The sequence below is a fragment of the Sus scrofa genome, chromosome 4 (genome assembly GCF_000003025.6).
Source record: "Sus scrofa isolate TJ Tabasco breed Duroc chromosome 4, Sscrofa11.1, whole genome shotgun sequence".
NCBI lineage: Eukaryota > Metazoa > Chordata > Mammalia > Artiodactyla > Suidae > Sus > Sus scrofa.
This window is the reverse complement of record NC_010446.5, coordinates 95553699-95568515: the sequence shown is the minus strand read 5'-3', so window position 1 is coordinate 95568515 and position 14817 is coordinate 95553699. Positions and strand designations below refer to the sequence as shown.

General features: G+C 45.4%; 1 protein-coding gene across 22 annotated transcripts in view; it reads right to left on the bottom strand.

Annotated features, from left to right (window-relative positions):
* Window positions 1-14817, bottom strand: part of TPM3 (tropomyosin 3) — a 30618-nt gene that overhangs the window by 4431 nt on the left and 11370 nt on the right. For 5 of the 22 annotated variants that reach the window (XM_005663358.3, XM_005663373.1, NM_001001632.1 and 2 more), the window contains 6 exon segments: window positions 12335-12468; window positions 10431-10548; window positions 10244-10314; window positions 9520-9595; window positions 7898-7960; window positions 7655-7724 (listed from right to left, as the gene is read on the bottom strand). In XM_005663358.3, the coding sequence (XP_005663415.1) occupies window positions 7655-7724; window positions 7898-7960; window positions 9520-9595; window positions 10244-10314; window positions 10431-10548; window positions 12335-12468 (532 nt within the window). 22 annotated transcript variants of the gene reach the window in all.

The following is a 14817-nucleotide window of genomic DNA, read 5'->3' as shown; positions in this document are numbered from 1 at the left end:
GGAACGATTTTTTTTTTTTTTTTTTGGTCTTTTTGCTATTTCTTGGGCCGCTCCCACGGCATATATCCTCCCAGGGTAGGGGTCTAATCGGAGCTGTAGCCACTGGCCTACGCCAAAGCCATAGCAACGCGGGATCCGAGCCGCGTCTGCAACCTACACCACACCTCCCAGCAACGCCGGATCGTTTACCCACTGAGCAAGGGCAGGGATGGAACCCGCAACCTCATGGTTCCTAGTCAGATTTGTTAACCACTGCGCCACGATGGGAACTCCTGGAGTGAATTTTTAAAGTTGCACTTCCCACTAAACCACTGGTTCTCAATAAGGGACAAAGCCTCTCCCCTCCCCCTAGAGGGGAATTTGGAAATGTGTGGAGGCAGGTTTTAATTGTCACAATAACTTAGAGGGCCCTACAGATATTTATTAGGCAAGGGACAACAATAAGTAGGATAGTTCTGTACATCTGAGAATTATCTTGGCCTAAAGGACAGAAGTGCACCACTGAGAAACCCCTTACTAGTCTAAACTAGTTCATGAAGCCTGGGATTGGACCTGTCTTATTCCCTGGGGCATCCCTGACAATAACAGGGATTCAAACTGTGTTGAACTCTCATTTCTTAAACTTTTTGGTGTTATACTACATAGAGTCATGTGCAACCTGACTCTTCCAATAGCATCTATACCCAAGTTAGTTAGTGTGACTCCCACTCCTGTCTTGGGAAGTAAGGCTGTTATTAGCATCTTATCCCTCACAACAGCCTGGTCAATGATGGCTTTGTTCCATTTAGGGAAGAAATAAAGAGAGAAGCGGGGGCATTTTATTGCCTGATTAAATCCCAGAATTTATAGTTCCTCAAGAATTGCATAAGGTCAGAAAGATAAATGTGGTTGTACTTTCAACCTTGAACTTAGTAATGATTAAGTAAGGTTTCCAACTGCTATGTCTAGTCACTAAAAATTCAGGACCAGATAGTAGTTCATTAAAGTTCCTGATTCCCTGATAACAGCAAATAATAAAATTCTTGGTTCCCTGATAACAGCAAATAAAACAAACAACAAAAAGCCAAGTCAGAGAATTCATTTGGTCTGATCCATGGACGCTAGGCCTTAGGCTTCGCTGGTCTGAATCAGGTCACTTTCATTTTGTAACAGGAAAATGGGAAGGGGTGCTTGGAGTAAAGGGAACTACCAGCCATGAAGCCTCAAAAAATCAAGGAATGAAGTAGAACTGATTTTGCTTCTTCTACATTTTTTTTTTTTTTAAACTTCCCCCTCATGTTAAGACTGAGGAGTATTCAACCAATACCATGTGAATGGAAGAGTCTGCATGGGGCTAAGACAAGGTTGCCCAGCGTATCAGGTCAGTTTCAACCATGAGTTTCAACTTGGGGTCTAGTTACATTTTACTTTGTTCCTCAAACCAACCAAGGATAAGGAGGAAGGTGGAAAAATGGACTCCCAGACATCAGCCTGTGGTTCTTTCTTAAAAATTAAGACGAGAGAAAATTCAGAGGTCAAACATTTTGCTCTGAGATTACCAATAACATTTGACTCCACTCCCATCGCTAGTCCAGGATCAAGCAGAATAACTGATTCTACGAGGATCCAGAGCCTTACACAGGACACAGTATTTCAAATTTCACACTGCTACCCTGGCTTGATTACTCTATATCCTTGCTCACATCAGTCACACTAGAGGGAAAGACAGGAGCTACCAAGGCATGGCAGCTCACTTTTCTTCTCATTTCTCTACACTCTTTCCTTTGTAAGAAGCCTTTCTCTATACCAAAGTCAACTCCTTCTGTATAATACTAACATCTAGAATCCAATGAATGCAGTAGCCACTACCCACATGTGGCTCATTCAATTTAGATGAACTAAAAGTAAATAAAACTAGAATTATGCTCCTGGCTCAAACTAGCCACAATTAGTGTTCAACAGCCACATGTGGCTAGCGGCTACCATAATGGAAATCACTGCCAAAAGCTGTTGGACGTCATTATTCTAGGCTATACTTTCTTCATGCCTTTATTTTCTCACCAATTCACTCTTTTGTTCCTTGAAATAAATGACTCCTCTCCTGGTCCCTAATGCTCAAAATATACCCTCAAATTAGTAATAAAACAACGACAACATTATATATATATATATATTTGCCATTTCTTGGGCCACTCCCACGGCATATGGAGGTTTCCAGGCTAGGGGTTCAATCGGAACTGCAGCCGCCGGCCTACACCAAAGCCACAGCAACTCGGGATCCGAGCTGCATCTGCGACCTACACCACAGCTCATGGCAATGCTGGATCCTTAACACACTGAGCAAGGCCAGGGATCAAACCCGCAACCTCATGGTTCATAGTCAGATTCGTTAACCACTGAGCCACGATGGGAACTCCAGACAACATTATTTTTTGTTACCTTACTTCTCTGCCTGTTGAAGTGGAGAATCACTGGAAATCACTCAGCCTTAAAGTTTTTTTTTTTTTTTTTTTTGTCTTTTTTGTCTTTTGTTGTTGCTATTTCTTGGGCCGCTCCCACGGCATAAGGAGGTTCCCAGGCTAGGGGTCTAATCGGAGCTGTAGCCACTGGCCTACACCAGAGCCACAGCAACGCGGGATCCGAGCCGCATCTGCAACCTACACCACAGCTCACGGCAACGCCGGATCGTTAACCCACTGTGCAAGGGCAGGGACCGAACCCGCAACCTCATGGTTCCTAGTCGGATTCGTTAACCACTGCGCCATGACGGGAACTCCAGCCTTAAAGTTCTTAAAGTACCCAAGCTACTCATTCTCCTTCTATCCCTCCAACCAGTTCCATCTGACTTTGTCCTCCACAGATTTTCCTCTTTGCTTAATTTTTCTTTTCACATCTGCAATTGCCTTTTAGAGTTTGAGTTTAATTCCATGGCCTAGACTACCTGACACCCTCATGGATTCCCAAATCTTTCTCTTATATCAATCTCTTGCCTTCAGGTCCAAGGATTTTGGGGGGTTCTTTTGTTTGTTTGTCTTTTGCTTTTTAGGGCTGCACTTGCAGCATATGGACATTCCCAGGCCAGAGGTCGAATCGGAGCTACAGCTGCCAGCCTATGCCACAGCCACAGCAATGCAGGATCCGAGCCTTGTCTGTGACCTACACCACAGCTCATGGCAACGCCGGATCCTTAACCCACTGAGGAAGGCCAGGGATCGAACCTGCAGCCTCATGGATCCTAGTTGGATTCATTTCCGCTGTGCCACAACAGGGAACTCATAGGAATCTGTTTTCATCTTGGATACTTGCCACGTTTACAGACTTTCCATTCTTCTCCTTTCCCTTTGCCCTTCCCCCACCCCGGCCCGAACCAGGACCACGTGACCGCCCTACACCTTTAACACCACCATCTTCCTAGGCTCAAAACCAGTCATCCTGGATGCTTCCTCCTTGCATTTAATGGTCAGGCCCTTCTAAACGCCCATGTGAAGCACGATCTCCTACTACCACTACTTTAGTTCAGATTACAATCTCTGGGAAACTGCAATAAACTAACTATTCCCAAAGTGGGGTATGATCACTGCTGGTGATATGTAAGAAGACTGCAGACAGTATACATTTGTGAATGTTTAAAAAAACTTATTAGCTCTAATATTTTAATGTGCATTCGGAAAAAACACTAGCACACATCAAAACCTTTGATTTTAAATTAGAATTGTGTAGAGTAGGAATAAATTTGAAAACGAGTAAATTAAAAAAAATAATATAGGCAGGGAGTTCCTATAGTGGCTTGCTTAGTGGTTAATAAACCCGACTAGTAACCATGAGGTTTCGGGTTCGATCCTTGGCCTCGCTCAGTGGGTTAAGGATCTGGCATTTCCGTGAGCTGTGGTGTAGATAGCAGACACGGCTTGGATCCCACGTTGGTGTGTCCCTGGCGTAGGCTGGCAGCTGCAACTCCAATCAGACCCCTAGTCTGGGAACCTCCATATGCCATGGGTGCAGCCCTAAAAAGACAAAAGACCAAAATAATAATAATAATAATAATATAGGCAGATGAGGATATAACAAAAGCCATCAAAAGTGGTATGCAAATTAAATGAAATTTGGGAATCATCATCTTAACGGATCACTTTGATAATCTGTTCTCCTTCCAATATATTCTTTACTTAGCTGCCAAAATAATTCTGCTTATATGCGACTCAGAACATATCCCTGTTCAAAATCTCCGGTGGCACCCCATCATCTACAAAACAAAACCCCTCAGCCTGATTACAGTGTTTATCTGTTGCCTACCCTATCTAAACGGACCTCTATAGCTATTGTGTCCTTTTATTCTTTTGTTTCTTTGACCAAAATGCTCGGTATCTACTTTCCCTCAACCAGACTCTGCTTGTCAGAAATCCAATCTTTTGGAATCTAATAAAAATGAATAGGAAAGTTTTAATATGTTTACAAATTACACGCCTACTTTCAGGAGACTTGCCTAACCACCCCCAGTGCAATCAATCTCTTCCCCTCTCTGAACTTGCACAAAACTTTATTATTTGGGGCACTTACCACACATCACCTTCAGTTTTATAAATATGCTCTTTCTCCTACTAGATTCTAAGCAACCTGAGAGCAGGGATGGTGACTCCATCTTTGGTTATTTCTATTACCACCTTAATACTTTGTGCCTAAATTAATAGTTTAACCTGTACCTTAATCACAAAGGCTGTGTGGCAAAAAGAAATGGTATAGACAGAAATAAACCCGAATTCGACGAGACCTAAATTTTAAATTGGGGAAAACCTCTCTACCTGGCTATCTGTTTCAAAAGAAAGCCAAGTTTTAAACATATACTCTGCTGAGAAACTGAAGTACTAAGTAAAGAACACTTAGGTGCTCAGAAAAGCATACTCGGTGACAACACTATCCAGATTAAACCATGTCTGCTACATAAATTAGAAGAGGAATTTCCCAAAAGTTGTTATTTAAGTCCGTAATATAAACTACAATTTTATCAGTAGCAATGTACCATATTTATGCATGTAATAAATTAAGACCCTGTCTATAATATTTGAAATATGCACGCACGATCAACTATTTTTAGTTTTTCCAATAACAATCATTTATCACGTGTCTTATATCCCAGTGGCGCACTGTGGCACAACAGGTAAATGGTAATGAGCCTCAAATATGCAAGAAAGGTTTAAAGAAAACAAAACTACTGAAAACCCTACCTATTATATATATTTCCTGCGACTTGGGATAATGTAATTAGCCAGCTTTAAGTGGTAATATATATGGGTCCACTGGGTGTTCTGAGGATGTACCATCTGAACCACAGGCGAGAGGGTAGAGAATATGTATTGGGAGGCACTGCGGTGGTCTCTCAAAGGAGGAGAGAAACATTCCAGGCGGGAAGATTTAAACACCTGGAAGTAAAGGACTTAGAAGATCTCCCTCGGCTTGAGTGAAAGACTAGAGCTCCTTTTCTCAGGAACCTCTCCTAGTCCACCACTTGGATAAGACTCAGATCGGTTGAATTTAAATGTCAAGAAAAAATAGACACACACAAAAGTGGCTTTGATTACATAAGTCAGAGGGAGGGAGAGCCTACAATAGCTGCTCCCCACATCACACCCCCAAGGCTCCTTCTTAGGGACAGCAGCATCTTTGTCAATGACACAAATGCAGGGTGGCATGAGGCTTCCGGCAGCTTAACATTTTAATTTGGGGTGAGGGGTGGAAGAGAATACATAAGTTGCTTTGTGGCGCCCCCCACCCGCCCATCCTAATGCCTTGGGGATCAGCCACGCTGACCCAAATGGAATCCAGAGCCAGAATGGGGCGTTGGGCTCCCCCGAAGAAAGGGGGCAGATCCAGAACAGAGCAGAAACGCTGATAATTATCTGTATGAAAAAGTAAGGAAACTCTAGGTGAGAAGGACGTCAATTTGGGAGCAATGTGGGAGAAAGGATGAGGAGAAAAAGGAAGAGGTAAGCAGTAGGAACGATAAAAGAGAGCCAGACACTACAGCCTGAGTCATTTGGCTTCTTTTCAGTTAGTGGGAAAGAGGCAGATTAGCGTCAAGGATCAGGGATCCACAGCAAACAGATGAAGTCCCCCAACAACTCTTTTTGGTGCTTTTTACTACCTGGCTTGCTCTGGGACTCAGCTCGATTTTCAGGTGAATTTGCTATTTCCAATAATGGGCGTTTCCCCTGAACTTTAATATCAGGGCACAGAGCATACACACCCAGGAAGTCTAAGTTTCGTTATGTGTTGCCAGGGCCCAAGCCACTGGCTCTTTGGGCCCCAGTCCTTTAATTGTATGACATGATTCTTTCTTCTGCAGCATCCCTTCTGAGAAGACCAAATTTGAGAAACAAATAGAACAATTCTTGTGTCATAATGAAGGGACTATGAATAAAAGTATAAAAATGACACGCAGGTCAGGGTTCTACCACCGATCCAGGATGAAATGCTTCCCCAGCTTTTGCCAACAAGTAACCAGCACCAATGTTTTAGAGATAAGAGTAGAGATTCTAGTTTCCAGAAGACAAAACCAGAGCCACACTATGCACAAGCCTGCACCCCCATCCACCCCCAAGCCAAGGTCCCAGCCCCGCTCTGCTGTCAGATAGTTACATAGAGGTCATGTCATTGAGGGCGTGGTCCAGCTCCTCGCTAATGGCCTTGTACTTCAGTTTCTGGGCATAGAGCTCATCTGGACAGGCACAGGAACCACAGGGAGGAACGAGGGGACAGAGTGAAAGGTATCAGAAGCAGATGAAGAGAGGGAATCATTAGAAATTAGGGAAAGTGTGATCATGGGTCTAACCCACAGCTAGGAAAACATTTATCCTGGTAGCCGTGACTGGCCATTTTCAGACTCACTATCCCCACCACCAACAGGACTTCCTGACACTTCTCATCGATTGCAGCAAGGGTTGGGAACCTGGGCACAGTCATGACTAGAAATTCCAATTACCAAAGGCACTCAAGAGGATACCATTCCCACCCAGCAGGCCCAATTCCTAACAGTGAAACAATAAATTTAACAAAAGCAGAAAAAGGAGAAAACACACATTAATATTCAGACACTTCTCCTCTACCGACTAAGTGTAACCAATATTCTTGGCCCCTGTGCTCTAAAGGTTGCCTCCCCAAAACTCTCCCAAAGTAAGAATATCCTGCTACCTGGAGCATACTAAAGGGGCCTATCTCAGAGGTCTCAGAGCGAAGGACAAACCTTCCCTTGTTGGGGCAGATTTAGCTGCCGAATTGTGGGGAGAGGAGGTATTTATATTTAGAAAGCCCCTGGCATTGGTCAACTCTGGGAAATGGTTATTCCTGCGCTGCGCCTCTTGGTGAGGTCCCCCGCAACTTGAGTGGTGAACAAGATTGCCAAAAGTAGCCATGGGGGACATGGAGGTACATGCCATTACCAGGCTCCTCCAAGGGAAGGATGCAAATTCTAGAATACGAGGCAAAATCTTAATACAGGAAAAGACTAAATGCAAAAATCCAATTCCAGGATTTGACCCACGTCACCTAGCTATGGCACAGGACGGGGCATAGGATGCACGCCAAGACACTACCAACTCCCTTGGGTGCACAGGGAAAGAGGGCAGTGAGGAAGGTCTTCCTCTGCATTTCTTTACTTTAATCCCTCCCTCAGGCTCCCTACCTTCCAAGTCATCAATTGTCTTTTCCAGCTTGGCTACCGATCTCTCGGCAAACTCGGCCCGGGTCTCTGCCTGGAGGAGACATGAAATCAGTTGGAATGAGAGAAATCAGACAGAGAAAGATCTCTATTACTTCCCCTTTTACGCCTTTCAGAACCAAAGCCAGCTAGTCTGCGTCTATTACATGAATGCCTGTATATGCCTCTATGTGTTTTGAGCCCTTCCTTATAATCCCCTCAGCTCACCTCCTTGAGTTTGTCAGTGAGAATCTTTATCTCTTCCTCATATTTGTCTTCTTTTTGAGAGTACTGTAAGAGAAATAGAATAAGCGGTTTTGGGGATAGGAATGACTCACACAGATAATCCCCCCCCACAAGCTTTACTTTTACATTTAATATCCTCGATATTTTAATGGGCTGAATGGCAGATCCATGAGCAAGAGAAAGGCTGTTTCAGGACAAGAGTCCTTAAAGTTCACAAATCAATGTCCACAGAGTCATGATACCCTCAGAAGCTTCCAGGATCTTTATTTTTTTTTTTTAAAGTGGACCTAAGCTTTGATCTTATTCAGATCAACCCTGGGATGGGATTTTTCCTGCCTCTGGGTTAAGGAGTAGGTGTGGTGACACCTTGAGGGCACATGACTCAAAACAGTCCCAGAGACAATAAAGAATAAAGTTATCTGTTTTGCTCACTCACTAGATCTCAGATCTGATACTATTTGTTGCCCCCAACTGTAAGCACAGCAGCATCAACACGACCCCAGGCACCTGAGACCAAGAAGTTACTTTTTAAATTTTTTTTGTCTTTTTTCGCTATTTCTTTGGGCTGCTCCCACGGCATATGGAGGTTCCCAGGCTAGGGGTCGAATCGGAGCTATAGCCACTGGCCTACGCCAGAGCCACAGCAACGCAGGATCTGAGCCGCGTCTGCAACCTACACCACAGTTCACGGCAACGCCAGATCACTAACCCACTGAGCAAGGGCAGGGATCAAACCCGCAACCTCATGGTTCCTAGTTGGATTCGTTAACCACTGCGCCACTGCACCTCGGACGGGAACTCCCAAGAAGTTATTTTAATTACAGTATAGGAATGAGAATTAAACCCAGAATCTGGAGAGAGGGTAGGTGGACACTTCTCACTGGATTACATAAGGAATGGGTTTCTCCAGTCTTTCATCAAGGGCAGGGCTGGGCCCAGGCCCCAAAGCCTGTCACTTTTGACAAACCAGCCCCTACCTTCTCGGCCTGAGCCTCAAGAGACTTGAGGTTGTTGGTGACATTCTTCAGCTCCTCCTCCAGCTCAGAACACTTACTGTGAATATTTTAAATACCGCAGGAGAGGAAAGGGGAAGAACAGAATAAAAAAGGGGAGAGAGAGACACACAGACATAATTGAACCTATATGTAGAGAGAGCTGGAAGGCATACTGGGGGAAGAGAAGTTCCCAGGTCATCTGAGCAAGCACCAACCCTCCTCCCTCTACCATAGGACATGTCAGGAGCGGGGTGGGACCCTCCTTGGCTAGGACTCGGAATGTGTGGATACTAAGAGAACACTTGAGGGAAACCACTAGCAGGAACAAATCATAACTGCTATCTGGGGTGGAGGTGGTGACCAATGCCCAACCCAAAGAGTCCCCCAAATCACCCAAGGGAAGGAGAGACCCTGTGGAGAGGCAGTGAAGCAACTAGGAAAGAAGAGATGAAAGATGCCAAGTAAGTGGAGAGGAAGGGAGCATTCCGTGAAGAGATGAGAAAGCACTCAACAAACCAACCAGTGGAGGGGAGGCAGCTGCAAAACCAAACAAAACCAAACGAAACCACACCGTACACATAACCTCTCTGTGGGTTTAACGGTTAGTACCTTTTCTTCAGCAGCACTCAGACACTTCAGATTCTGGTCCATCAGTCTGATCTGCTCATCCATCTCTCGGCAACGGCTGTTAGTGATAGTCACAGGGATCACACAAGCCAGGTTGTGGGAAGGGAGAAAGATCAACAAGGAACACAGCAAGGACACGAGCAGCAAAACGAAGGAAAAAAAAAATCAAAAAAATGGGAAGAAAACATCACCATGGTTATGATATGTCATGTCTAGGAGAGAGGAATGCAAGGGAAGCACAAATAAACATGCATCGGCCCTGACTTTGTTATACAAGGCCAGCAGGAGAGCAGGTCACGGCTGCCTTTGCCCTAAATGCCCCAGCAGACTGGCAAAGTGGTAAAAACAGAGACAGATCCTAAGTCCGCACATCCACTTCAAGGCTTCAAGAAGCAGAACTCCGATGGAAAGACCCAGGAGGGCCTGTCAGTTAACAGCTCATAGTTTTTTAGGCTTCATTTTCCCCTCAATTTGTAAACCCTCCCTACAAGAAACGAGAAAGCCTCATTTCTCACTCATCAAGTGAGTTAAGAAAGCTCAAAGCCACTCACAGGGCCTAAAAAAAAAGCATTCCAGATGACTCCCACTCTCCGGGCCCTATTTAACAAGGCTGAAGGAATACTGGGTTACTCACACTAATGCCCAAGCCAAGGGGGGAAGGAACAGAAAGAATGGTACTGCAAGATTTGGGGAGCAGGATACTCACGACTCTGCCAGCTCAGCTCGCTCCTCTGTGCGTTCCAAGTCTCCCTCAATAATCACCAACTTACGAGCCACCTACAGGAGAGACCCAGGTACAGCTCAGTGGAGCCAAAGAGGGGCCATTTTCCTCCCATGATTCTTTTCAGAAGCCCGATGTCACTGGAGAGAGAGACAAGCTAAAAGTGCCTTACCTCTTCATACTTCCTATCTGCCTCTTCTGCAATGTGCTTAGCTTCTTTGAGTTGGATTTCCTGGAGTTCCATTTTTTCCTCATCTTTTAAGGCTCGGTTTTCAATGACCTTCATACCTCTGCCAGAAACAATACGGACAAATGTGGCACTGACATTCTGGGGAGTCTGTCCTCAGCTCAGCTCCAGGGGGCCCAGAAGTGCACCTTTTAAAGCCCATTCCTCCCTGCTTGCCACTCAGACTCCCCACAGCACCTCCCTCACCTCGGTTTAATTTTTTAATTTTCTCTTACAATACACACTTATTTAAAAATGTAAGTGCAGTGTCTAAAGGCATAAAGCAAAAATCCATCCCAGAAATGGTTTTTTATGCCCCAAATCTCACCTCCATTTCCCCACACCGCAAAGGAATCATATTATGCTGTTCTGCAACTTGCTTTCCTCCCTCCCTATAAATGTGGACACTATATAACAGCATACATATAGCTAGCTATCTTATTTGTTTTCACAGCTGCACTGTGTTAATGTGCTCCCAACAGGGAATTTTTAATTCTGGAAGACTTACTAGTTTGATCCCGTGCAGGTCACCATGCACCTTTGTTTTCTTTTAACTCACAGACCGCAAGGAGCCAATTGGCTATTTTAAACAAACATGAGTTGGTTCAAGGGCTGTGGTTCTCAACCCCAGTCATACATTACAATTACTGGAGGAGCTTTAAAAACATTGATGGGCTCTAATTAATCTGCGGTGGGATCCAGGCATTCTGATGGGTTTTTTGCTTGTTTTTGCTTTCTTAGGGCCACACCCACGGCATGAGGAGGTCCCCAGGCTAGGGGTCAAATTGGAGCTATAGCCTCTGGCCTGCACCACAGCCACAGCAACCCCAGATCCGAGCCTCGTCTGCGACCTAAACCATTGCTCACAGCAACGCCTGATCCTTAACCACTGAGTGAGGCCAGGGATTCTCATGGATACTAGTCCAGTTAGTTGCCACTGAGCCATGATAGGAACGCCCCCTGATGTAAAATCCCCAAAGAGTCCCACCGTGCACTCCCATGATTCTAATAGTGCGGCCAGGGTTCAGAGCTTATTTAAAAAGACTGATTGCTGAGCTCCACTTTGAAAGTCTGATTCATAAATTAGGGTTTAGGGGCTGCTGAGGATTTGAGTTTCTACCAAGTTCCCAGGTGCTGCTGGTCTGGGACCTCACTTTGAGAACCACTCTGGGTACTAAGTGGAGGCTACCCTGGTGACCCCATTTAAGGATCATTAGGTCAATTTATAGAGAAACAGCAATTATACAAGAGTCATGGGAGTTCCCATTGTGGAACCCAACTAGTATCCGTGAGGATGCGGGTTAAGTTCCTGGCCTCACTCAGTGGGTTAAGGATGCAGCGTTGCCACAAGCCACGCCCATAGGTCGCAGATGGGGCATGGCATTGCTGTGATGTAGGCCGGTGGCTGGAGTCTCCAATTTGACCCCTAGCCTGGAAACTTCCATTAAAAAAAAAAAAAAAAAAAAAACGGAAGGAAAGAAGACCCAGTAAAGACAAGTTATTGGTTTAAAAAACAGGTGTAGGATTCCCGTTGTGGCTTAGCAGAAACAAATCTGACTAGTATCTTAGAGGATTCTGGTTCGATCCCTGGCCTTGCTCAGTGTGTCAGGGATCCCGCGTTGCCATGAGTTGTGGTGTAGATTGTAGACGTGGCTCGGATTCCATGTGGCTGTGGGGCAGGCTGGCACCTACAGCTCCAATATGACTCTTAGCCTGGGAATCTCCATATGCCTCAGGTGTGGCCCTAAAAAGCAAAATAAATAAATAAATAAACAGGTGCATAAGGAAATCTTGATCAGAGCCATTATGAACTTCTCTCGAAAGCTACACTATCAGGCCCCTCTACACACCTCTCGCTCTCATCAGCAGCTTTCTCAGCTTCCTCCAGCTTTTGCAGGGCAGTGGCCAGGCGCTCTTGAGCGCGGTCCAGCTCCTCTTCAACCAGCTGGATCCTACGGTTCAAGGAGGCCACCTCAGCCTCAGCCTGTGTTTAAATGAAAGAATGGGAAAAGGAAGCAGAGGCATGGTGAAAAGAAGTTGAATGACGACACTAAGATTGGGGTTAACTACCACCAGGAGGAAGTCAGGGTCTTGAACGGTAGATCTGTCTTAATTCAGATGCACGTAAGATCTAGCAGACATGACTATATACTCTGTATTATTATATGTATTTTCCTCCCTTTCCCATCAATGAACTCCCATATGTACCACAGGAAGAGTGTTTTAAAACTCAGTTCCTTGCCCAGCCCAGTGTCAGTTAGTACCACCCCCTTTCTGGACTCAGTTCAAATTCCTGTACATGCGAGTAGCAGAAAAGGTAGCCAGTGAAGGGAGGGGTCCTTCTGCCTGAGCTCTGGTTTAGAGGTGTGTCCCACTCTGCAACAGCTTTCTTATATGTGTCCCATAAAATGGAAAAATAGGAGTTAACGAATCCGACTAGGAACCATGAGGTTGTGGGTTCAGTCCCTGACCTTGCTCAGTGGGCTAAAGGATCCGGCGTTGCCGTGAGTTGTTGTGTAGGCCAGCGGCTACAGCTCTGATTAGACCCCTAGCCTGGGAACCTCCATATGCCTCAGGAGTTGCCCTAGAAAAGGAAAAAAGACAAAAAAAAAAAAAAAAAAAAAAGGGGGGGGAATAGAAAAGCAAGGAATCTGGGATTACCTATTTGCTGATTTGCTCAAGTTGTTAGCCCTCTGATCACCTTATCCTAACACACCAGGAGGATGACTAGCCAAGAGAATAATGTTTTCCAGAACAACCTTCCAGACCAGAAAGGAGAAGGATGGAACATTGGATAGCTCCCTCCCATTCTTTCATCTTGCCCCCCACCTCCCACCTTTTTAAACTTGACAAGAAGTTGCTTCTGGGTTTAGGCGCTACTGAAATGATTTGATGATACTGCCCAAAAAACTGGGGGCAGAGTTCCCGCTGTGGTCCAGGGGGTTAAGAATCCAAATGCAGCAGAGGTGCGGATTCAATCCCTAACGCAGTACAGTGGATGAAAGGATCTGGCGTTGCCGCAACTGTGGCTCGGATTCCTGGCCCAAGAACTTCCATATGCCTCGGGTGCAGCCATTGAAAAAAAAACAACTGGGGACAGAAGAGAATGTTTCCTCCATGCCCACCATCATTCTTCTAAATTTCTGAATTGTGACTCTTTTCTATTCCTCTAGTCATCCCCTTAGCCTCATCCTCCAATCCAGCTGAGGACAATGCTCTCCCTGGCCTCCACTCCACAATAAAGCACAGGCTGGCATCCAAGGAATTCCATGCCTCCTTCTTGGCAATGGAGTAAGAAAGGAAGAAAGGAGGCAGCTGCATGTGCATGACTTCTACTGTAGAAAAGCCTCCCTCCTATGACTGCCTGTCCCCTCCCCATACCTTTACTGGTGGCCACAACCGTACAAGAATTTAATCTGCCCTGCATGCTACCCAGTTCAGATGCTTATCCAAGTGCTTGGTAAACATGATCTCTCTTCCACAGCCCAGATTGTGCCTGAATTCTATTACCCTGATTTCCTCCTGGCAGTCAGGGGTGGGGGTAGCTATAGAAACAATCTGGGCCACCAGCCCCTAAGAGAAGGGATACAGCCCAAAAGTCTCCAAAGACAAACATGGGAGATTGAAGGGATTGCAGGCGCTGGGGCTATGTAACCACTGCCTTACAGGAAAATCCGGATGTCTGCATATGCTGAAATTACTAAGAAACGATTTGTATCTCCACTTAAAATATCATGGGCGGGGACAAGGATTCTCTGGTCCTGTCTCAGAAAAAAGATGTACCCTACAGGAGAACACATATTTCGCCTCACAAGCTCAAAAAGGCCAAGATTATGAGCAGTCTGGCTATCAGGCAAGAACTATAAAACACTGCCAGTACAATGATTTACCCCACCCCTCTTCAGAAGCCTAGAACCAAAAAAAAAAAAAAAAAAAAAAACAGAATGGGCCCAGATTTGAAGGGAGCTCATGAAATCTAAGACCCCACCCAGCTCACCAGTAGTTACCCAAATGAAGTAGAAGATAACAGGCTATGGGGGCGGGGGTGTACAGTTTCCATGACAACAAGCTGGCTCGGGCAGTTTCTCCCACAAATCAGCATTTACAATAGAATTCTTCGCAAGGCTGAAAAGGGAGGAGGAGAAAACACATCTTGGTGCCCTAACTAGAGCATGCATATATTGAACGAGCCTCATCAAAAACAGAATCCAGGATGGGAGTTCCAGCAAAAGCCTCAGGAGACCCTGTGGGGAGGGTGGGGAACAGGGGAGGGCAGTCACTGTTCCCTTTTTTCTCCTCCCACAGAGGATCAGTTCTCTTTACAATGAAACAA